Raw genomic sequence first — 25,651 nt, forward strand, 5'->3', positions numbered from 1 at the left:
TTTGTCTCTAATAATATTGATATATGTAGGCATGTGTAATTATATCAGTTGTATGTATGGAGAAGAGCCCGTAAGTTATAAGAATCTTCCCTCATCCATTTGCCATTTATGACAATAAAATATGTTAAAACCAACCATTAACTTGTTAAAATGTACTCCTGCCGCGTTATCAAAATTGTAATTTGAGTCGCTAGAAGGAAGTTTATGGCTAGGGACGTGATTCCCCATAGCACTTTGTCATGGTATTGACATTTGACAAAGACAAATAGAAGTTGAGGACATGTCAGATAACGCTATGTGGGAGTAAGTATCTATGGACAGATGGATAAACGATAACAGATATAAAAAAACATCTGCTTAAAGATTATACATCAAAGACAACGCCACTAGGGAATTTCTTGAGCCAAAGCGCTGTCTGATTAAGCATTTCCTAATCGAAAACATGTAAGTGGTTTTCATAGAACGTAGCATTATACAGATTTGGATTATCTACAGTAGATTCCGAAACAGACCATAGACAATGACAGATTGCTAGGCATATCATGTTGTGAATTTGAATACCAAAAGTTTAATCTATTCAAAATAGGTTTCGTTTTCTTATTTTCTCCACTTACAAAGTACATATAGGGATATATAGACCCATTCTGCAAAAGTTACCCAGACAATAGTTAGTTTATTAGTGTACAAATCTTGTAGGAAATTAAATTATTCTACGGAAGCTACAAAATCAGCTTAATGGTCAAAGGCAATTATCTGTTGAAAAAAAATATATATTTCTTTTTTTTTCAAACTAATTATTGGTCACGACCAGTAGTCTGTCGGAATCTAAATGAAGCTATTGATGGAATTACGCCTTAGGAACTTCCTATAGACACATGATTAAGATAGAGAATGCAACCTGATACTATAGCAGGCTTCTATTCCTGCTGCGTTTAAGCTTGCAACAACAACAACAACAACAACAACAACGACGACGACGACGACGCCGACAACGACGCCGACGCCGCCGCCGCCGCCGCCGCCGACGACACCAGCAACAACATTTCTTAAATGATAAATACATGTGCTGTGTACATAGGCGTCTGCTTCTGGTTAGTATTGATAGAGAGAATATACTAGCCCCTCCTCCTACAATAGCACAAGGCGTAACACTCGAAAAGTCAGAGTGGGGGGTTAGCTTCGATTCACATTTGAGTTCAATCTGACTAAAATATCAAATGCACACACACTTTAGTTATGTTCCAATGCATACAATTATTTTGCCGTGTGACATGATTTAAAGATGGGAAAATGGATTAAAAGCAGTCGTGATAGTTGACGATGCATCGACTGTGGAACGGAAGCAGTCTGTATATTTAAGAGCGGTAAACAAGGGGCAATCTGATTGGTCGACATCTTTGTAAACAATACTAACTGTAATATTGTCGACCAATCAATAACCTATTCAATTTCTTAATGACCTATTAACACCTATTGTTGATTTTAACAATCCCTATCTATTAAGAAACAGAAATGATTTTACGGTTCCAAATTATAGACTAAATAGTACTCGATTTTCCTTTTTACCATCAACTTTTCTTTCTTGGAACAGTTTAAACTTGGAAACAAGATCATCTCCTTCTCTATCTATCTTTAAATCAATACCTCATCCAGTAAATCGCCAAAATGACCTTCTTTCTACAGTTTTGGGGAACGAAACTTAAATATTTTGCATACTTAGTTGAGGTACAAATGCAGTTCTTTAAACTATGACTAAATCTAACTGAAACTTTCCGGTGCGCTTATGAAAATCCTTGTGAGAATGCCTGTCATTTCTTGTTACATGTCCTCATTATATTATACAAAGACGTACCCTTTTCTCTAATTTAGAAAATTTAAATCAGGAGGTTGTCACTGATTTAGACCTACTTCTCAAAGGAAATGAACATCTGCCAGTAGACGTAAACACACATATTTTCAGAAGTGTGCAAATTATTTTAAAATCCAGCCAAAGGTTTCGGTAATATGTTTTTTTTTTTGGAAAAAATGGTGTTCATTGTTCTCATATTATGCTATTTCTCAATTTATATAGTATGTATTGTGGAGAAGGCCTTAGTAATGTTGTAATAACTTGTGCCTAATCCTTTATGATTTTAAAGTACATAAAATATGTTTAAATTAAAAAAAATAGCACACTTTTGTTCCGTAGTCGATGCATTATTAAATTTTCAAGTGTAACACCTTGTTGATATGGTAAAAGTTGGTGCTAATTTTTTTTCTATAAACACTAACCAGGACCAGACGTCTGTGATAAATACAAATATAAATATACAAGAGAGCAAACATATACTAAAATGTAAACGATGCTTAATTTGACCCTCCTTAATTTACGTCTACTCCTCTATACTGATTAATATTGAATTCTAAAGATTTCTGATTTTTCATTATTGACTGTTTTTTCATTATTGATTGATTAATTGACTTTTCATTATTGATTTATTGATTGACTTTTCATTATTGATTTATTGATTGACTTTTCATTATTGATTTATTGATTGACTTTTCATTATTGATTTATTGATTGATTTTTCAATATTGATCGATGTTACATTATTGATTTATTAATTGATTATAATTATTGATTTATTGATTGATTATAATTATTGATTTATTAAATGTGTATAATCACTGATCGATTGATACAGTGTACCTGTAGCTGATCATTCATGGAAATAAACAATATATTTGCATTCTGTTTTACATTTCAAAAGACATCATAGGTGATCTGTAGACTTCAGACATGTTTAAAACTGGCTGAGATAAATATGTGGTCATATCCGATGCGAACAGAGCAAATATGTATCAAATCACACATACATATCATAGATGTTAAATAGCCAAGCACTTCAACCAAAACCAGTTTTTTTTAAACTTAATAAACAATGATAAGAATTCATTCATAATTGTTTTTTTTTGTCTTCTCTTCATTTGCATGTAATTTGGCAGTGGAAGAAAAGAGGAAACAATATTAATTATTAAAATGTTTTGTCTTCAACAGCATATGCACGACAGATAGAACTGTTCTGAATACTCGTTACTTAATTTTAGATGTAACATTCAGGGTGTTGGCAAATCTCAGGGACATCATACAGCCGTTTCGCTCTTATAGAACTCGTCAGTGATTTCAGGGACAGCTGTTTGGTCCTTCTAGGACTCGTCAGTGATGTTAAGGACATCATACAGCTATTTCGTCCTTCTGGGACTCGTCAGTGATTTCAGGGGCATCTTACAGCTGTTTGGTCCTTCTAGGGTCCGTCCGTGATGTAAGGGACACCATACAGCTATTTAGACTTTCGATGGCTCATCAGTATATTAGGGACACCATACAGCTGGTCCCTCTTTCTAGGATTTGTCAGTGATGTTAGGGACTTCATACAGCTATTTAGACCTTCCATGACCCGTCAATGATGTTAGGGACATCATACAGTTTTTTTTTAGACCTTCCAGGGCCCGTCAATGATGTTAAAAGGATACCATACAGTTGTTACGTCCTTCTTGGCTCTCAAGTGTAATAAGGAGATTATTTTGAATATATTTTTGAACAAAACACAATTGAGCGTACTCTTAATAACTGAATAAAAAAAAGAAAACAAAAAGCGGTTTAGAATAAAAATACACTCAGCCAATGAAAAGCAACGTCACAAATGGCGACGAAGCCAATGAAAATACTCGTAACACGATTGAATTGTACTGCAGAAAGGGGATGCAATAGTCCTATAATTTGACCAATTCCGGGCGTTATGAATATTGGAAAAATAATGAGGATCGCCTTATAAATGACCGTGTTGTCAACAAGTGTTGTTTCCCATTATATTTTTCATTCACGTTTTGACTGTATAATCTATTTTCAGATTTCTAGAAGGAAATAAATACCAGTTTCGTGACAGAGGTCATATAGAAGTCAAGGGCAAAGGACCTATGAATACATATTTTTTGCTTGGAACGGAAGCCAGTTTATCAGAACCAAAGGACGAATATACAAATCTGCCTTTAGTAAGGACACCCGGTGATATGTCACCACTTAATGGTATCAACGGAAATGACAAGGCTGTTGAAAGGGCGGCAGATCATTGTGAGAGACATGGAATTAGTCCAAATCAGACCTCAAAGACGTCACCGCCAGTTACTTCTAAGAACCAAAGTTCTACGTGTGTGTTGTCATGAGAACTAACATTAATGTAGTCAGTCCATTTCAAACGATAACGTTCACTAGTCTTGATGTCTGGTTCCGTTATTAAAGTTTTAGTTTCGGAAAGTCAGTCATTTTCAAATATTATTCACGAAACAAAAAAATAACAACCAATTTCTGTTCAGAAGAATACAATCTTTTCTAAAATTATATATTTTTTTTTTATCTTGATAGCGATATTTAAAACCACGTCATTATTGAAGTTATATACTACGTCATTACTGAGGTTTTATGCTACGTCATTGGTGAAGTTTTTTATAACGTCATTAGTGAATTTTTTTTTATGACGTCGTTATTAAAGTGTTATGTTTCGTCATTACTGAAGTTTTAGATTATGCCATTAGTGATATTTTATATTACCTCTTTAATGAAGTTTTATTCTACGTCATTAGTGAAGTTTTATATTACGTCATTAGTGAAGTTTTATATTACGTCATTAGTGAAGTTTTATACTACGTCATTACTGAAGTTTTAGATTATGCCATTAGTGATATTTTATATTACGTCATAAGTGGAGTTGTTTTATGACGTCGTTATTAAAGTGTTATATTTCGTCATTATTGAAGTTTTAGATTACGCCATTAGTGATATTTTATATTACCTCTTTAGTGAAGTTTTATATTACATCATTAGTGAAGTTTTATATTACGTCATTAGTGAAGTTTTATATTACATCATTAGTGAAGTTTTATATTACATCATTAGTGAAGTTTTATATTACGTCATTAGTGAAGTTTTATATTACGTCATTAGTGAAGTTTTATATTACATCATTAGTGAAGTTTTATATTACGTCATTAGTGAAGTTTTATATTACGTCATTAGTGAAGTTTTATATTACGTCATTAGTGAAGTTTTATATTACATCATTAGTGAAGTTTTATATTACGTCTTTAGTGAAGTTTTATATTACATCATTAGTGAAGTTTTATATTACGTCATTAGTGAAGTTTTATACTACGTCATTAGTGAAGTTTTATACAAAATATTCCTATCTCGCCAAAATTCGAATAAAGTCATGACAAACTAAATTTGTATATTTATATCTATATATTTACATGTTGGTGGCAAAGCCACGACATAAACTTAGTTAAAAGATTTGCAGTCTATGTGACCATAATTGACACCCAAAACGTGACAACAATCCATGCCGCGCATGAATATATTCACCCACCGGAACTACTTGTAACTTACGTAAATCGTTTTTTTATGTTAATTAAAAGGTATCAAAAAGATATTTTATACAATATTGTTACACAAATAATAAAAAGAATTGAACAGACTTTGTTTTTTTCGTATTATTTCAATGCACTTTTATGCTTGCCAATCTGCACGTGACAAATGAATTTTGAAAAAGATAGGCTGTTCTATTTGTCTAACCCCATTGACGAAATCGCTGAATATTGGCATTTTTATGCTAACTCAATTTCAATTTTCAAAAATAACAAAACGAATATGTCGAGAATGTAAATATAAGCATTAAACTGTCTTTTTTTGTGTGTCTATGGTCGATATAGATGCCAGAGCTTTGCAAACAAACGTCATATTGAGCGCACAATATGACGTTTGCTTGCAAAGCTCTGGCATCTATATCGACCATAGACACCAAAAAAGACAGTTTAAACCTTAAATAAACTGCAATGTGTTGATAAAATTCGTTCCGTTATTGAATTAGTAAATTATTTTCCCCAAGAATACTTTATTGCTTGTTGAAAAATTCCAAACACAATTTTCAGAAAAAAAAAGAAATCAGTTCATAAGCGTTTCCAGATGTAAGTTATACACAATTTTACAATACAGATATAACGTAGATTCAAGTTTATCATAGAAATAATGTGTCTATAAAACTTATATAACGTTAACACAAGTTAGTTATACCGATAAAAGCTTAACACAAGTTTGTTTTTACAAATATAACGTTAACACAAGTTTATTATACATATGTAACGTAAACACAAGTTATTTTTACAGATGTAACGAGAACAGGTTTATAACACAGATATAACGACAACACACATTTATTAAACAGTCGTGGTATTATATCGTGACTACAGTCCGGGTGTGGACACCATCCACTGACAGTTACAAGGTCGTTATATCATATCGTTACTACAGTCCGGGTGGGGACACCATCCACTGACAGTTACAAGGTCGTTATATCATATCGTTACTACAGTCCGGGTGTGGACACCATCCACTGACAGTTACAAGGTCGTTATATCATATCGTTACTACAGTCCGGGTGGGGACACCATCCACTGACAGTTACAAGGTCGTTATATTATATCGTTACTACAGTCCGGGTGAGGACACCATCCACTGACAGTTACAAGGTCGTTATATCATATCATTACTACAGTCCGAGTGGGGACACCATCCACTGACAGTTACAAGGTCGTTATATCATATCATTACTACAGTCCGAGTGGGGACACCATCCACTGACAGCTACAAGGTCGTTATACCATATCGTTACTACAGTCCGGGTGTGGACACCATCCACTGACAGTTACAAGGTCGTTATAACATATCATTACTACAGTCCGGGTGTGGACACCATCCACTGACAGTTACAAGGTCGTTATATCATATCGTTACTACAGTCCGGGTGTGGACACCATCCACTGACAGTTACAAGGTCGTTATATCATATCGTTACTACAGTCCGTGTGGGGACACTATCCACTGACAGTTACAAGGTCGTTATATCATATCATTACTACAGTCCGGGTGTGGACACCATCCACTAACAGTTACAAGGTCGTTATATCATATCGTTACTACAGTCCGGGTGTGGACACCATCCACTGACAGTTACAAGGTCGTTATATCATATCGTTACTACAGTCCGTGTGGGGACACTATCCACTGACAGTTACAAGGTCGTTATATCATATCGTTACTACAGTCCGGGTGGGGACTCCACCCACTGACAGTTACAAGGTCGTTATATCATATCGTTACTACAGTCCGGGTGTGGACACCATCCACTGACAGTTACAAGGTCGTTATATCATATCGTTACTACAGTCCGGGTGGGGACTCCATCCACTGACAGTTACAAGGTCGTTACATCATATCGTTACTTCAGTCCGGGTGTGGACTCCATCCACTGACAGTTACCAAATCGTTATATCATATCGTTACTACAGTCCGGGTGTGGACACCATCCACTGACAGTTACAAGGTCGTTATATCATATCGTTACTACAGTCCGGGTGTGGACACCATCCACTGACAGCTACAAGGTCGTTATATCGTTACTACAGTCCGGGTGTGGACACCATCCACTGACAGTTACAAGGTCGTATTATCATATCGTTACTACAGTCCGGGTGGTGGACACCATCCACTGACAGTTACAAGGTCGTTATATCATACCGTTACTACAGTCCGGGTGGGGACACCATCCACTGACAGTTACAAGGTCGTATTATCATATCGTTACTACGGTCCGGGTGGTGACACCATCCACTGACAGCTACAAGGTCGTTATATCATATCGTTACTACAGTCTGGGTGTGGACACCATCCACTGACAGTTACAAGGTCGTTATATCATATCGTTACTACAGTCCGGGTGGGGACACCATCCACTGACAGTTACAAGGTCGTTATATCATATCGTTACTACAGTCCGGGTGTGGACACCATCCACTGACAGTTACAAGGTCGTTATATCATATCGTTACTACAGTCCGGGTGGGGACACCATCCACTGACAGTTACAAGGTCGTTATATCATATCGTTACTACAGTCCGGGTGGGGACACCATCCACTGACAGTTACAAGGTCGTTATATCATATCGTTACTACAGTCCGGGTGTGGACACCATCCACTGACAGTTACAAGGTTGTTATATCATATCGTTACTACAGTCCGGGTGTGGACACCATCCACTGACAGTTACAAGGTCGTTATATCATATCGTTACTACAGTCCGGGTGTGGACACCATCCACTGACAGTTACAAGGTCGTTATATCATATCGTTACTACAGTCCGGGTGGGGACACCATCCACTGAGAAGTTACAAGGTCGTTATATCATATCGTTACTACAGTCCGGGTGGGGATACCATCCACTGACAGTTACAAGGTCGTTATATCATATCGTTACTACAGTCCGGGTGCGGACACCATCCACTGACAGTTACAAGGTCGTTACATCATATCGTTACTACAGTCCGGGTGTGGACACCATCCACTGACAGTTACAAGGTCGTTATATCATATCGTTACTACAGTCCGGGTGTGGACACCATCCACTGACAGTTACAAGGTCGTTATATCATATCGTTAATACAGTCCGGGTGTGGACACCATCCACTGACAGTTACAAGGTCGTTATATAATATCGTTACTACAGTCCGGGTGTGGACACCATCCACTGACAGTTACAAGGTCGTTATATCATATCGTTACTACAGTCCGGGTGTGGACACCATCCACTGACAGTTACAAGGTCCTGATATCATATCGTTACTACAGTCCGGGTGGGGACACCATCCACTGACAGTTACAAGGTCGTTATATGATATCGTTGCTACAGTCCGGGTGTGGACACCATCCACTGACAGCTACAAGGTCGTTATATCATATCGTTACTACAGTCCGGGTGTGGACACCATCCACTGACAGTTACAAGGTCGTTATATCATATCGTTACTACAGTCCGGGTGTGGACACCATCCACTGACAGTTACAAGGTCGCTATATCATATCGTCACTACAGTCCGGGTGTGGACACCATCCACTGACAGTTACCAAATCGTTATATCATATCGTTACTACAGTCCGGGTGTGGACACCATCCACTGACAGTTACAAGGTCGTTATATCATATCGTTACTACAGTCCGGGTGTGGACACCATCCACTGACAGCTACAAGGTCGTTATATCGTTACTACAGTCCGGGTGTGGACACCATCCACTGACAGTTACAAGGTCGTATTATCATATCGTTACTACAGTCCGGGTGGTGGACACCATCCACTGACAGTTACAAGGTCGTTATATCATATCGTTACTACAGTCCGGGTGGGGACACCATCCACTGACAGTTACAAGGTCGTATTATCATATCGTTACTACGGTCCGGGTGGTGACACCATCCACTGACAGTTACAAGGTCGTTATATCATATCGTTACTACAGTTCGGGTGTGGACACCATCCACTGACAGTTACAAGGTCGTTATATCATATCGTTACTACAGTCCGGGTGTGGACACCATCCACTGACAGTTACAAGGTTGTTATATCATATCGTTACTACAGTCCGGGTGTGGACACCATCCACTGACAGTTACAAGGTCGTTATATCATATCGTTACTACAGTCAGGGTGTGGACACCATCCACTGACAGTTACAAGGTCGTTATATCATATCGTTACTACAGTCCGGGTGGGGACACCATCCACTGAGAAGTTACAAGGTCGTTATATCATATCGTTACTACAGTCCGGGTGGGGACACCATCCACTGACAGTTACAAGGTCGTTACATCATATCGTTACTTCAGTCCGGGTGTGGACACCATCCACTGACAGTTACAAGGTTGTTATATCATATCGTTACTACAGTCCGGGTGTAGACACCATCCACTGACAGTTACAAGGTCGTTATATCATATCGTTACTACAGTCCGGGTGTGGACACCATCCACTGACAGTTACAAGGTCGTTATAACATATCGTTACTACAGTCCGGGTGTGGACACCATCCACTGAGAGTTACAAGGTCGTTATATAATATCGTCACTATAGTCCGGGTGGGGACACCATCCACTGACAGTTACAAGGTCGTTATATCATATCGTTACTACAGTCCGGGTGGGGACACCATCCACTGACAGTTACAAGGTCGTGATATCATATCGTTACTACAGTCCGGGTGTGGACACCATCCACTGACAGTTACAAGGTCGTTATATCATAACGTTACTACAGTCCGGGTGTGGACACCATCCACTGACAGCTACAAGGTCGTTATATCATATCGTTACTACAGTCCGGGTGTGGACACCATCCACTGACAGTTACAAGGTCGTTATATCATATCGTTACTACAGTCCGGGTGTGGACACCATCCACTGACAGCTACAAGGTCGTTATATCATATCGTTACTACAGTCCGGGTGGGGACACCATCCACTGACAGTTACAAGGTCGTGATATCATATCGTTAATACAGTCCGGGTGTGGACACCATCCACTGACAGTTACAAGGTCGTTATATAATATCGTTACTACAGTCCGGGTGTGGACACCATCCACTGACAGTTACAAGGTCGTTTTATCATATCGTTACTACAGTCCGGGTGGTGACACCATCCACTGACAGTTACAAGGTCGTTATATCATATCGTTACTACAGTCCGGGTGTGGACACCATCCACTGACAGTTACAAGGTCGTTATATCATAACGTTACTAAAGTCCGGGTGTGGACACCATCCATTGACAGTTACAAGGTCGTTATATCATAACGTTACTACAGTCCGGGTGGGGACACCATCCACTGACAGTTACAAGGTCGTTATATCATATCGTTACTACAGTCCGGGTGTGGAAACCATCCACTGACAGTTACAAGGTCGTTATATTATATCGTTAATACAGTCCGGGTGTGGACACCATCCACTGACAGCTACAAGGTCGTTATATCATATCGTTACTACAGTCCGGGTGTGGACACCATCCACTGACAGTTACAAGGTCGTTATATCATATCGTTACTACAGTTCGGGTGGGGACACCATCCACTGACAGTTACAAGGTCGTTATATGCTATCGTTACTATAGTCCGGGTGGGGACACCATCCACTGACAGTTACAAGGTCGTTATATGCTATCGTTACTACAGTCCGGGTGTGGACACCATCCACTGACAGTTACAAGGTCGTGATATCATATCGTTTCTACAGTTCGGGTGGGGACACCATCCACTGACAGTTACAAGGTCGTTATAACATATCGTTACTACAGTCAAGGTGGGGACACCATCCACTGACAGTTACAAGGTCGTTATATCATATCGTTACTACAGTCCGGGTGTAAACACCATCCACTGACAGTTACAATGTCGTTATATCATATCGTTACTACAGTCCGGGTGTGGACACCATCCACTGACAGTTACAAGGTCGTTATATCATATCGTTACTACAGTCAAGGTTGGGACACCATCCACTGACAGTTACAAGGTCGTTATATCATATCGTTACTACAGTCCGGGTGTGGACACCATCCACTGACAGTTACAAGGTCGTTATATCATATCGTTACTACAGTCCGGGTGTGGACACCATCCACTGACAGTTACAAGGTCGTTATATCATATCGTTACTTCAGTCCGGGTGTGGACACCATCCACTGACAGTTACAAGGTCGTTATATCATATCGTTACTACAGTCCGGGTGTGGACACCATCCACTGACAGTTACAAGGTCGTTATATTATATCGTTACTACAGTCCGGGTGAGGACACCATCCACTGACAGTTACAAGGTCGTTATATCATATCGTTACTACAGTTCGGGTTGGGACACCATCCACTGACAGTTACAAGGTCGTTATATCATATCGTTACTACAGGTCCGGATGTGGACACCATCCACTGAGAAGTTACAAGGTCGTTATATCATATCGTTACTACAGTCCGGGTGTGGACACCATCCACTGACAGTTACAAGGTCGTTATATTATATCGTTAATACAGTCCGGGTGTGGACACCATCCACTGACAGCTACAAGGTCGTTATATCATATCGTTACTACAGTCCGGGTGTGGACACCATCCACTGACAGTTACAAGGTCGTTATATCATATCGTTACTACAGTTCGGGTGGGGACACCATCCACTGACAGTTACAAGGTCGTTATATGCTATCGTTACTATAGTCCGGGTGGGGACACCATCCACTGACAGTTACAAGGTCGTTATATGCTATCGTTACTACAGTCCGGGTGTGGACACCATCCACTGACAGTTACAAGGTCGTGATATCATATCGTTTCTACAGTTCGGGTGGGGACACCATCCACTGACAGTTACAAGGTCGTTATAACATATCGTTACTACAGTCAAGGTGGGGACACCATCCACTGACAGTTACAAGGTCGTTATATCATATCGTTACTACAGTCCGGGTGTAAACACCATCCACTGACAGTTACAATGTCGTTATATCATATCGTTACTACAGTCCGGGTGTGGACACCATCCACTGACAGTTACAAGGTCGTTATATCATATCGTTACTACAGTCAAGGTTGGGACACCATCCACTGACAGTTACAAGGTCGTTATATCATATCGTTACTACAGTCCGGGTGTGGACACCATCCACTGACAGTTACAAGGTCGTTATATCATATCGTTACTACAGTCTGGGTGTGGACACCATCCACTGACAGTTACAAGGTCGTTATATCATATCGTTACTTCAGTCCGGGTGTGGACACCATCCACTGACAGTTACAAGGTCGTTATATCATATCGTTACTACAGTCCGGGTGTGGACACCATCCACTGACAGTTACAAGGTCGTTATATTATATCGTTACTACAGTCCGGGTGAGGACACCATCCACTGACAGTTACAAGGTCGTTATATCATATCGTTACTACAGTTCGGGTTGGGACACCATCCACTGACAGTTACAAGGTCGTTATATCATATCGTTACTACAGGTCCGGATGTGGACACCATCCACTGAGAAGTTACAAGGTCGTTATATCATATCGTTACTACAGTCCGGGTGTGGACACCATCCACTGACAGTTACAAGGTCGTTATATCATATCGTTACTACAGTCCGGGTGTGGACACCATCCACTGACAGTTACAAGGTCGTTATATCATATCGTTACTACAGTCCGGGTGGGACACCATCCACTGACAGTTACAAGGTCGTTATATCATATCGTTACTACAGTCCGGGTATGGACACCATCCACTGACAGTTACAAGGTCGTTATATCATATCGTTACTACAGTCCGGGTGTGGACACCATCCACTGAGAAGTTACAAGGTCGTTATATCATATCGTTACTACAGTCCGGGTGTGGACACCATCCACTGAGAAGTTACAAGGTCGTTATATCATATCGTTACTACAGTCCGGGTGTGGACACCATCCACTGACAGTTACAAGGTCGTTATATCATATCGTTACTACAGTCCGGGTGTGGACACCATCCACTGAGAAGTTACAAGGTCGTTATATCATATCGTTACTACAGTCCGGGTGTGGACACCATCCACTGACAGTTACAAGGTCGTTATATCATATCGTTACTACAGTCCGGGTGTGGACACCATCCACTGACAGTTACAAGGTCGTTATATCATATCGTTACTACAGTCCGGGTGTGGACACCATCCACTGAGAAGTTACAAGGTCGTTATATCATATCGTTACTACAGTCCGGGTGTGGACACCATCCACTGACAGTTACAAGGTCGTTATATCATATCGTTACTACAGTCCGGGTGTGGACACCATCCACTGACAGTTACAAGGTCGTTATATCATATCGTTACTACAGTCCGGGTGTGGACACCATCCACTGACAGTTACAAGGTCGTTATATCATATCGTTACTACAGTCCGGGTGTGGACACCATCCACTGACAGTTACAAGGTCGTTATATCATATCGTTACTACAGTTCGGGTGGGGACACCATCCACTGACAGCTACAAGGTCGTTATATCATATCGTTACTACAGTCCGGGTGGGTACACCATCCACTGACAGTTACAAGGTCGTTATATCATATCGTTACTACAGTCCGGGTGTGGACACCATCCACTGACAGTTACAAGGTCGTTATATCATATCGTTACTACAGTCTGGTGTGGACACCATCCACTGACAGTTACAAGGTCGTTATAACATATCGTTACTACAGTCCGGGTGTGGACACCATCCACTGACAGTTACAAGGTCGTTATATCATATCGTTACTACAGTCCGGGTGGGTACACCATCCACTGACAGTTACAAGGTCGTTATATCATATCGTTACTACAGTCCGGGTGTGGACACCATCCAATGGCAGTTACAAGGTCGTTATATCATATCGTTACTACAGTCCGGGTGTGGACACCATCCACTGACAGTTACAAGGTCGTTATATCATATCGTCACTACAGTCCGGGTGTGGACACCATCCACTGACAGTTACAAGGTCGTTATATCATATCGTTACTACAGTCCGGGTGTGGACACCATCCACTGACAGCTACAAGGTCGTTATATCGTTACTACAGTCCGGATGGGGACACCATCCACTGACAGTTACAAGGTCGTTATATCATATCGTTACTACAGTCCGGGTGGGGACACCATCCACTGACAGCTACAAGGTCGTTATATCATATCGTTACTACAGTCCGGGTGGGGACACCATCCACTGACAGTTACAAGGTCGTTATATCGTTACTACAGTCCGGATGGGGACACCATCCACTGACAGTTACAAGGTCGTTATATCATATCGTTAATACAGTCCGGGTGTGGACACCATCCACTGACAGTTACAAGGTCGTTATATCATATCGTTACTACAGTCCGGGTGGGGACACCATCCACTGACAGCTACAAGGTCGTTATATCATATCGTTACTACAGTCCGGGTGTGGACACCATCCACTGACAGTTACAAGGTCGTTATATCATATCGTTACTACAGTCCGGGTGGGGACACCATCCACTGACAGCTACAAGGTCGTTATATCGTTACTACAGTCCGGATGGGGACACCATCCACTGACAGTTACAAGGTCGTTATATCATATCGTTAATACAGTCCGGGTGTGGACACCATCCAATGACAGTTACAAGGTCGTTATATCATATCGTTACTACAGTCCGGGTGTGGACACCATCCACTGACAGTTACAAGGTCGTTATATCATATCGTTACTACAGTCCGGGTGTGGACACCATCCACTGACAGTTACAAGGTCGTTATATCATATCGTTACTACAGTCCGGGTGGTGACACCATCCACTGACAGCTACAAGGTCGTTATATCATATCGTTACTACAGTCCGGGTGGGGATACCATCCACTGACAGTTACAAGGTCGTTATATCATATCGTTACTACAGTCCGGGTGGGAACACCATCCACTGACAGTTACAAGGTCGTTATATCGTTACTACAGTCCGGGTGGGGACACCATCCACTGACAGTTACAAGGTCGTTATATCATATCGTTACTACAGTCCGGGTGTGGACACCATCCACTGACAGTTACAAGGTCGTTATGTCATATCGTTACTACAGTCCGGGTGGGGACACCATCCACTGACAGTTACAAGGTCGTTATGTCATATCGTTACTACAGTCCGGGTGTGGACACCATCCACTGACAGTTACAAGGTCGTTATAACATATCGTTACTACAGTCCGGGTGGGGACACCATCCACTGACAGTTACAAGGTCGTGATATCATATCGTTACTACAGTCCGGGTGGGGACACCATCCACTGACAGTTACAAGGTCGTGATATCATATCGTTACTACAGTCCGGGTGTGGACACCATCCACTGACAGTTACAAGGTCGTTATATCATATCGTTACTACAGTCCGGGTGTGGACACCATCCACTGACAGTTACAAGGTCGTTATATCATATCGTTACTACAGTCCGGGTGGGACACCATCCACTGACAGTTACAAGGTCGTTATATCATATCGTTACTACAGTCTGGTGTGGACACCATCCATTGACAGTTACAAGGTCGTTATATCATATCGTTACTACAGTCTGGTGTGGTGACACCATCCACTGACAGTTACAAGGTCGTTATATCATATCGTTACTACAGTCCGGGTGTGGACACCATCCACTGACAGTTACAAGGTCGTTATATCATATCGTTACTACAGTCCGGGTGTGGACACCATCCACTGACAGTTACAAGGTCGTTATGTCATATCGTTACTACAGTCCGGGTGTGGACACCATCCACTGACAGTTACAAGGTCGTTATAACATATCGTTACTACAGTCCGGGTGGGGACACCATCCACTGACAGTTACAAGGTCGTGATATCATATCGTTACTACAGTCCGGGTGGGGACACCATCCACTGACAGTTACAAGGTCGTGATATCATATCGTTACTACAGTCCGGGTGTGGACACCATCCACTGACAGTTACAAGGTCGTTATATCATATCGTTACTACAGTCCGGGTGTGGACACCATCCACTGACAGTTACAAGGTCGTTATGTCATATCGTTACTACAGTCCGGGTGTGGACACCATCCACTGACAGTTACAAGGTCGTTATAACATATCGTTACTACAGTCCGGGTGGGGACACCATCCACTGACAGTTACAAGGTCGTGATATCATATCGTTACTACAGTCCGGGTGGGGACACCATCCACTGACAGTTACAAGGTCGTTATATCATATCGTTACTACAGTCCGGGTGTGGACACCATCCACTGACAGTTACAAGGTCGTTATATCATATCGTTACTACAGTCCGGGTGTGGACACCATCCACTGACAGTTACAAGGTCGTTATATCATATCGTTACTACAGTCCGGGTGTGGACACCATCCACTGACAGTTACAAGGTCGTTATATCATATCGTTACTACAGTCCGGGTGTGGACACCATCCACTGACAGTTACAAGGTCGTTATATCATATCGTTACTACAGTCCGGGTGTGGACATCATCCACTGACAGTTACAAGGTCGTTATATCATATCGTCACTACAGTCCGGGTGTGGACACCATCCACTGACAGTTACAAGGTCGTTATATCATATCGTTACTACAGTCCGGGTGTGGACACCATCCACTGACAGTTACAAGGTCGTTATATAATATCGTTACTACAGTCCGGGTGTGGACACCATCCACTGACAGTTACAAGGTCGTTATATCATATCGTTACTACAGTCCGGGTGTGGACACCATCCACTGACAGTTACAAGGTCGTTATATAATATCGTTACTACAGTCCGGGTGTGGACACCATCCACTGACAGTTACAAGGTCGTTATATCATATCGTTACTACAGTCCGGGTGTGGACACCATCCACTGACAGTTACAAGGTCGTTATATCATATCGTTACTACAGTCCGGGTGTGGACACCATCCACTGACAGTTACAAGGTCGTTATATCATATCGTTACTACAGTCCGGGTGTGGACACCATCCACTGACAGCTACAAGGTCGTTATATCGTTACTACAGTCCGGGTGGGGACACCATCCACTGACAGTTACAAGGTCGTTATATCGTTACTACAGTCCGGGTGTGGACACCATCCACTGACAGTTACAAGGTCGTTATATCATATCGTTACTACAGTCCGGGTGTGGACACCATCCACTGACAGTTACAAGGTCGTTATATCATATCGTTACTACAGTCCGGGTGTGGACACCATCCAATGACAGTTACAAGGTCGTTATATCATATCGTTACTACAGTCCGGGTGTGGACACCATCCACTGACAGTTACAAGGTCGTTATATCATATCGTTACTACAGGTCGGATGGGGACACCATCCACTGACAGTTACAAGGTCGTTATATCATATCGTTACTACAGTCCGGGTGTGGACACCATCCACTGACAGTTACAAGGTCGTTATATCATATCGTTACTACAGGTCGGGTTGGGACACCATCCACTGACAGTTACAAGGTCGTTATGTCATATCGTTACTACAGGTCGGGTGGTGGACACCATCCACTGACAGTTACAAGGTCGTTATGTCATATCGTTACTACAGTCCGGGTGGGGACACCATCCACTGACAGTTACAAGGTCGTTATGTCATATCGTTACTACAGTCCGGGTGTGGACACCATCCACTGACAGTTACAAGGTCGTTATGTCATATCGTTACTACAGTCCGGGTGTGGACACCATCCACTGACAGTTACAAGGTCGTTATATCATATCGTTACTACAGTCCGGGTGGAGACACCATCCACTGACAGTTACAAGGTCGTTATAACATATCGTTTCTACAGTCCGGGTGGGGACACCATCCACTGACAGTTACAAGGTCGTGATATCATATCGTTACTACAGTCCGGGTGGGGACACCATCCACTGACAGTTACAAGGTCGTGATATCATATCGTTACTACAGTCCGGGTGTGGACACCATCCACTGACAGTTACAAGGTCGTTATATCATATCGTTACTACAGTCCGGGTGGGGACACCATCCACTGACAGTTACAAGGTCGTATTATCATATCGTTACTACGGTCCGGGTGTGGACACCATCCACTGACAGTTACAAGGTCGTGATATCATATCGTTACTACAGTCCGGGTGTGGACACCATCCACTGACAGTTACAATGTCGTTATATCATATCGTTACTACAGTCCGGGTGGGGACACCATCCACTGACAGTTACAAGGTCGTGATATCATATCGTTACTACAGTCCGGGTGTGGACACCATCCACTGACAGTTACAATGTCGTTATATCATATCGTTACTACAGTCCGGGTGTGGACACCATCCACTGACAGTTACAAGGTCGTTATATCATATCGTTACTACAGTCCGGGTGGGACACCATCCACTGACAGTTACAAGGTCGTTATATCATATCGTTACTACAGTCTGGTGTGGACACCATCCATTGACAGTTACAAGGTCGTTATATCATATCGTTACTACAGTCCGGGTGTGGACACCATCCACTGACAGTTACAAGGTCGTTATATCATATCGTTACTACAATCCGGGTGTGGACACCATCCACTGACAGTTACCAGGTCGTTATATCATATCGTTACTACAGTCCGGGTGTGGACACCATCCACTGAGAAGTTACAAGGTCGTTATATCATATCGTTACTACAATCCGGGTGTGGACACCATCCACTGACAGTTACCAGGTCGTTATATCATATCGTTACTACAGTCCGGGTGTGGACACCATCCACTGACAGTTACAATGTCGTTATATCATATCGTTACTACAGTCCGGGTGTGGACACCATCCACTGACAGTTACAAGGTCGTTATATCATATCGTTACTACAGTCCGGGTGGGGACACCATCCACTGACAGTTACAAGGTCGTTATGTCATATCGTTACTACAGTCCGGGTGTGGACACCATCCACTGACAGTTACAAGGTCGTTATAACATATCGTTACTACAGTCCGGGTGGGGACACCATCCACTGACAGTTACAAGGTCGTGATATCATATCGTTACTACAGTCCGGGTGGGGACACCATCCACTGACAGTTACAAGGTCGTTATATCATATCGTTACAACAGTCCGGGTGTGGACACCATCCACTGACAGTTACGAGGTCGTTATATCATATCGTTACTACAGTCTGGTGTGGACACCATCCACTGACAGTTACAAGGTCGTTATATCATATCGTTACTACAGTCCGGGTGTGGACACCATCCACTGACAGTTACAAGGTTGTTATATCATATCGTTACTACAGTCCGGGCGTGGAAACCATCCACTGACAGTTACAAGGTCGTTATATCATATCGTTACTACAGTCCGGGTGTGGACACCATCCACTGACAGTTACAAGGTTGTTATATCATATCGTTGCTACAGTCCGAGTGTGGACACCATCCACTCTCTTCAGCTAGAATATGGCGTCATAGTGTTACTACTGTTTCACATTGTAAGGTGACCGCTGAAATTTAAAATGGTGGCTTGTCATCATGTTGTTCCCCATGGATATCAATGTCAAAAAACAGTAAAATAGTTTGTTTTTGGAATAGCTCTGTTGTTTAAGAATTCTTAGTCAGTCATTATTTCAGGCATATCATTTTACTGACAGTCAGGAGTTTCATTCACGGGAGAACGTAACAATGAGATATTGAGGCAGTAGTAGAGATCAGGATTGAAACAGTGACACCGACACAAATTGATCGAATCAGCACCTTGGGGAATAGTTCAAACGCATAAGTAACTGTGGCTCTTATCGATCAAGGTGGCCCATCTCTTGCGGAGTTTGTTCATACGCGTAAATATTCCTGGTTTTCCTTGATCAAGGTGACCCATCTCATGTGAAGTATGTTTATACGCGAAAAGAATCTTGGCTTTTCTCGATCCAGGTGACCTATCTCATGCGAAGTGTGTTCATACGCGTAAATGTTCCCGGCTTTTCTCGACCAAGGTGACCTATCTCATGTGAAGTGTGTTCATACGCATAAATATTCCTGGCTTGCCTCGATCAAGGTGACCTATCTCATGCGGAGTGTGTTCATACGCGAAAACAATCTTGGCTTTTCTCGATCGAGGTGACCCATCTCTTGCGGAGTGTGCTCATACGCGTAAATATTCCTGGCTTTTCTCGATCCAGGTGACCTATCTCATGCGAAGTGTGTTCATACGCGTAAATATTCCTGGCTTGCCTCGATCAAGGTGGCCCATCTCATGCGGAGTGTGTTCATACGTGAAAATAATCTTGGCTTTTCTCGATCGAGGTGACCCATCTCATGCGAAGTGTGTTCATACGTGAAAATAATCTTGGCTTTTCTCGATCAAGGTGACCTATCTCATGTGAAGTATGCTCATACGCGAAAATAATCTTGGCTTTTCTCGATCGGGGTGGCCCATCTCATGCGAAGTGTGCTCATACACGTACATGTAAGTAGATCAGACGCTACCTACACGGTGGTTTACTCATGAAGAGTATGCGTAAGCAACCAGCACTAATCGATCGAGGTAGCTGATTCTACGTCGTTTGTTATTTTTTAACATTCTATCAAAAGCTTATGTCATTTAAGGACGGCCTCCCCTGTGTAAAGAGATTAATGATTTTGGTGAATGTTTGTGTGTTCTGGGACGCTGCGGTATGTTTGTGTGTTCTGGGACGCTGCGGTATGTGTGTGTGTTCTGGGACGCTGCGGTATGTTTGTGTGTGTCTCCTTGTGATAGCGCAAATGTGATGTCGACTTCATAGTGCTACCTTACTGAAATATACTGCCGAAGATACCTAGCAGGACACCCTACCCGGTCACATTATTCTGCCAGTTGTCCCACTCCCAAACTGCTGAGCGCTAAGCAGAAGCGGCATCTGCCATTGGCAAGTCTCGTCCAGGGGACAGAACTCGAAGCCTTCCTCAAAGTGGCGAACGCTCCAGTGAAGACCAAAAGTGAGGCATTGTCAAGGGAGACATTAGGAAGAAAAGATTCCAAATTTAGTTACAGTGTACTACAAAATATCAAGCAATGGGGGCATAAGGTACAATTCTTACGCCCTGCTTACAGGACAGCATTAATTCCACGTGGAGTATATCACACTTTTTTCTGTTAAGGTTTTGACAACCGTTTAGAAGGTACTGACTAGCACAGGAAATGTTGAAATACGTAGCAATCAGCAGTATTCTCCATGTAACACTACAATATGGATATGTAGATTAAGAGGAACCGTTGCGTCAATGGATGCATTCAAAATACTAGCGGATTTGACTTTCCTGGTAAACTGTTCCATACAACTGTTTTGGTGAAATTTAATCTAAACCCGAGTTGAAATATTGTTTGAATGCTTGTTATGGCAATAATGGGTGATACTGTAAATTACTTCTCCTTGTCCACAATATCAATGTGATTATTTATAAAATAGCGCAAAACTTGCCCGTATCATCCGAAACGGAGGACTTGGTAATGCTACAAAGCTATGTCGCCGTGCTTGCAGCAATTTGTTAAGTCATTCACTATCTTTATAGGTCTCCTCTGGACGTTCAGTAGTGGGTTCCATGAATTATGTACGATGCATATTCAAGATGTGGCATAATAACAGTTTTGTACAAATTATAAACATTTCTGTGTAAATGTCTACATTAAGTCGTGATTTGATACTAAAACTCTTTTGATTTCGCCCAAAGCAAACCGAACTGTATGCATCCCTGATAAATGTTATGTTTCATTTTGGAATCGTTGAAAATGAGACATTTTAAAGCCCACAGTAAATCATTTCCTTCCCGGTACCGGTCTCACGGTATATATATCTAATATTAGGTCCAAATCGTCTCTGGCATCATACTGATCTTTTGGGGTCAGGTGTACTTTGAGATCAATCACGTGACGGGAATATAGAGCAGCATTAACATTAATAAATAATTTGGCCAATTTGCAAGTGGAACCTCTAAAAAATCAATACACGACATTTAAGTTTCGAAAATAGAATTTTCGAACATAGCAACAGCCCACGAGAGGTTAATGCAATATTGGCATGGAAAATAAGTTAATCTGATATCTTCTGAAACTTATTTAGATGCACACAGAAATTCAGGCTAATAATATCATTCTCTTTGTCCCATAATCGTTGTAATATTTCTTTAGGATACACGGTTGCACTTTTGGACAAATAGACATGAATGTTTTGAAATATCATCCAATTTACTGGAATAAGGCTTCATTTTTCAAACATGCGTCTATGGAAACAACCACAGTCGGAAAAAAAAATATAAGTACCACCTTTCCAGAGTTTAGAAAGTTTCAAAGGAAATTGCTGATGTCAGCCACACTGCCGTTACTGCCAATCCACGTGTTCCGCACGCGACCTGTACTTCTGTCGTTGTACCATCTAAGTCTGGATAATAAATTCTTTCACATTCAACAGTGATGTTACATACTATCTTTTCCTTCTACAATGCTTGCGAACGCATTCTTTCCAAACTGTAATAGTAGCTTTTCAAAGAATTAGACAATGACATTTGTTATGGAATGATACAATCCATTTCCTTCAAGTACGATTTAAACACGAGACCATGGATTGCCCGAAACTAAATTCTGCATTTACTTTATAATATGATTTATATTATCTAAAAAAAAAGCAACAACTAAGAACGTTCCTTTAAAATAGCTCATCACCTCACCGGGAGGTCATATTTACGTTTCGCTTGGTTCGTGGAGTTTTATATTGACCTCTGCTAAAAATACATCTCAGCACAGATGACAGATGTGATCTCATTTTGACCAATACGTGATAGTGTTACTTACAAATCATAAAATAATTCAATATATGCTTAGCCTTAATTTAATTTACGTCATATTGAATTAAAAAGGAAATAAGGAAGCGATATAGATAGCATTTCGAGCCGACAAAACTTGCTAACCCCAATTTCTCTCATCTCATGAAACGTATAGTTTATCTGTGGACTTGTCATTCCCGTCGTCATAAATGGCGGCCGTTTCAAAAAAAAAAAAATATCAAAAACCAAAATTGTCTGCATGCTGTATTCCATTAACGTCTGTGAATATTCCAAAGTATGATGGCTGATTTTTGCCATGTCACATTGTCGCACTGGCGATTGTGGGGAAGCAGCTTAAGAGTGAAAATAAAGATATAGACAGTAAATGTATAGATATATATAAAGATATTTTTTTCTGGATATATCATCAAAGGAGTTATTATTATATCGACATTAATATAATATCATTGACTGCGATGAAAGACATGTTTATTCTTCAATAAAGGTTATGACAAATAAAACCTGTTATTCTGCTGGTGTTTGACTCATGACTGAAAACATCTTAACTAATTCCAATTAATGATCAAATGTTACACCGACGCCTTTTCCAAATCACGCTTGACAATTTCGTCCGTGATTCTCAATACCGTGACAAGCGTTAGCGACTTAATGAGAGTTTTCAATACCCATGCGCTTGCATTTTGTCTTTTTGAATTAATTTACACGTTCTTCATCTAAGTCCATTCAAATATGTTGTCCAAGTCGTCCTACAGTTCTTGTTTGTCTTTGAGCCATCCTATATCTTTCATTTTGCATTTAGCAAACATTTTTTTGTGTGTGGACTACTTTCGGGATGTACTTATGACGACGCTCCCACGCGGACGCCACTCGGAACGTTGCGCGTGTCAGAAAGCTCCCATGTTAATGCATATCGCTTTTTATGCCAAAATTAAAAAAAAAATGTATTTGAGCGTTTTTATGTCGTTTGGTCCTATATTAAACAATAAGTGATTGCGTAGAAATCTGCCGAGACCTTACTTGAACCAATATTGCTTATTCTTATGAGACTCCATAAATTAAATCACATATTATCATTCTGTTGCAAATCTTGGAAAATGACCGTTTTATTCCATGTGCTTCATTTGTTTTATCTTAGATAATTGTTGGAAGATCTTTGCATTGAACGGAAGTTACAATGTTCTGCCGGTAATTATCATTTTAAGCTGGCAAGACTGCCTAGGCTTTGCAACAGTACTGCTTATTTTTTATATTTCAGAGTGACAACACTACCCTTATGAAGTTTTCATATTTAGTGCTTTTCTCAAACCAAATGCACTTAGTCTATCACCAGTATGACAATAGTTCGTATAGCCAGCAACTATATAGGGTTTTTATCAACTGGTACTGGCTGGTAATTAAAAACGATGTCTACAGACTCTATACAGCCAGTTCAAAATACACAGTATACCTCACCAACCAAGGTCAACAAGCGCAATGAATTGTTTTAGTTATCGTCATGCACATAAAATGGTTTGTTGTAAAATCTGTTATCTATGAAGATCAGTTAATGGCATACTGTAAAAGGTGGAATGATATTTGTTCAATAACCCTAAATCCCTGAAGACCAAACACACGATCGTCTATCTGTCCGTTCATCACTAAACCTTTACATACCATAACTATTTTACTCAGCCTGGATGGCATGTTTACATCTGATGGAATAAGGCTATTCAAAGTTATTTAAAGGATCTTTACATAATAATCAAACCCGCCGCACGCATAAAGATGGTTATCAAAACACCCAAATTAAAACTATTTGTTTTCGCTAACATTCCTTAACTGAATGATATGGACTTAAGGTCCTTACTGCTTGGTTCATTATGTCATGTAGTTTTTTTTCCAAAATTAGAAGCAGGTCTCCCATAGAGGCCGGTCGCTCTGCAACTATATACAGAGCTAGTGATGTGCTTAATACAATCCTTATCTGGCCGAAATGTGATCAAGAATAGATTGATTAAATTTTGACCAGATCGAAATGCTGAGAAAAGGGTTAAAATTCTCTTGAAAAATCATCTTTTCTAAATTCCATACAAAAAGCAAAGTGTCGCAGCAATAACTTACAAAAAGACAAGAAGATGGCTCTAAAAACGAGAGGAGATCTCTAGAAAACTAATTACAAAAACGGCTATTCTTATTTAGGAAATCAATAGGTCAGTGCATTGTGTGGATGCCAAGCTATAAGCATAGTCAGTACTTTGATTTTGTTTTGGATTCGCTTTTGTATATGGATGTTACTACCCCCTCTGTGTGCGAAATGCATGCATGAGGTGAGTGGTGTGTGTGTGTTGGGAGACTGATGTGCTTGCTTCCTTATGATAGTGCGAAACTACTGCCAATTTTATAGTGCTACCTCACTGAAGCATACTG

General features: G+C 41.0%; 1 protein-coding gene across 1 annotated transcript in view; it reads left to right on the forward strand.

Moving 5' to 3' along the window:
• LOC117330842 (guanylate cyclase soluble subunit beta-2-like) overlaps positions 1-4,695 on the forward strand; it is a 77,391-nt gene extending 72,696 nt beyond the window's left edge. The window contains exon 12 of the mRNA XM_033889367.1: positions 3,891-4,695. Within this exon, the coding sequence (XP_033745258.1) occupies positions 3,891-4,203 (313 nt within the window). The 3' untranslated portion in view covers positions 4,204-4,695. The remainder of the gene's footprint in view (positions 1-3,890) is intronic.
• The last annotated feature ends 20,956 nt before the right edge of the window (positions 4,696-25,651 follow it).

Source organism: Pecten maximus, chromosome 7 (assembly GCF_902652985.1).
Source record: "Pecten maximus chromosome 7, xPecMax1.1, whole genome shotgun sequence".
Classification (NCBI taxonomy): Eukaryota; Metazoa; Mollusca; class Bivalvia; order Pectinida; family Pectinidae; genus Pecten; species Pecten maximus.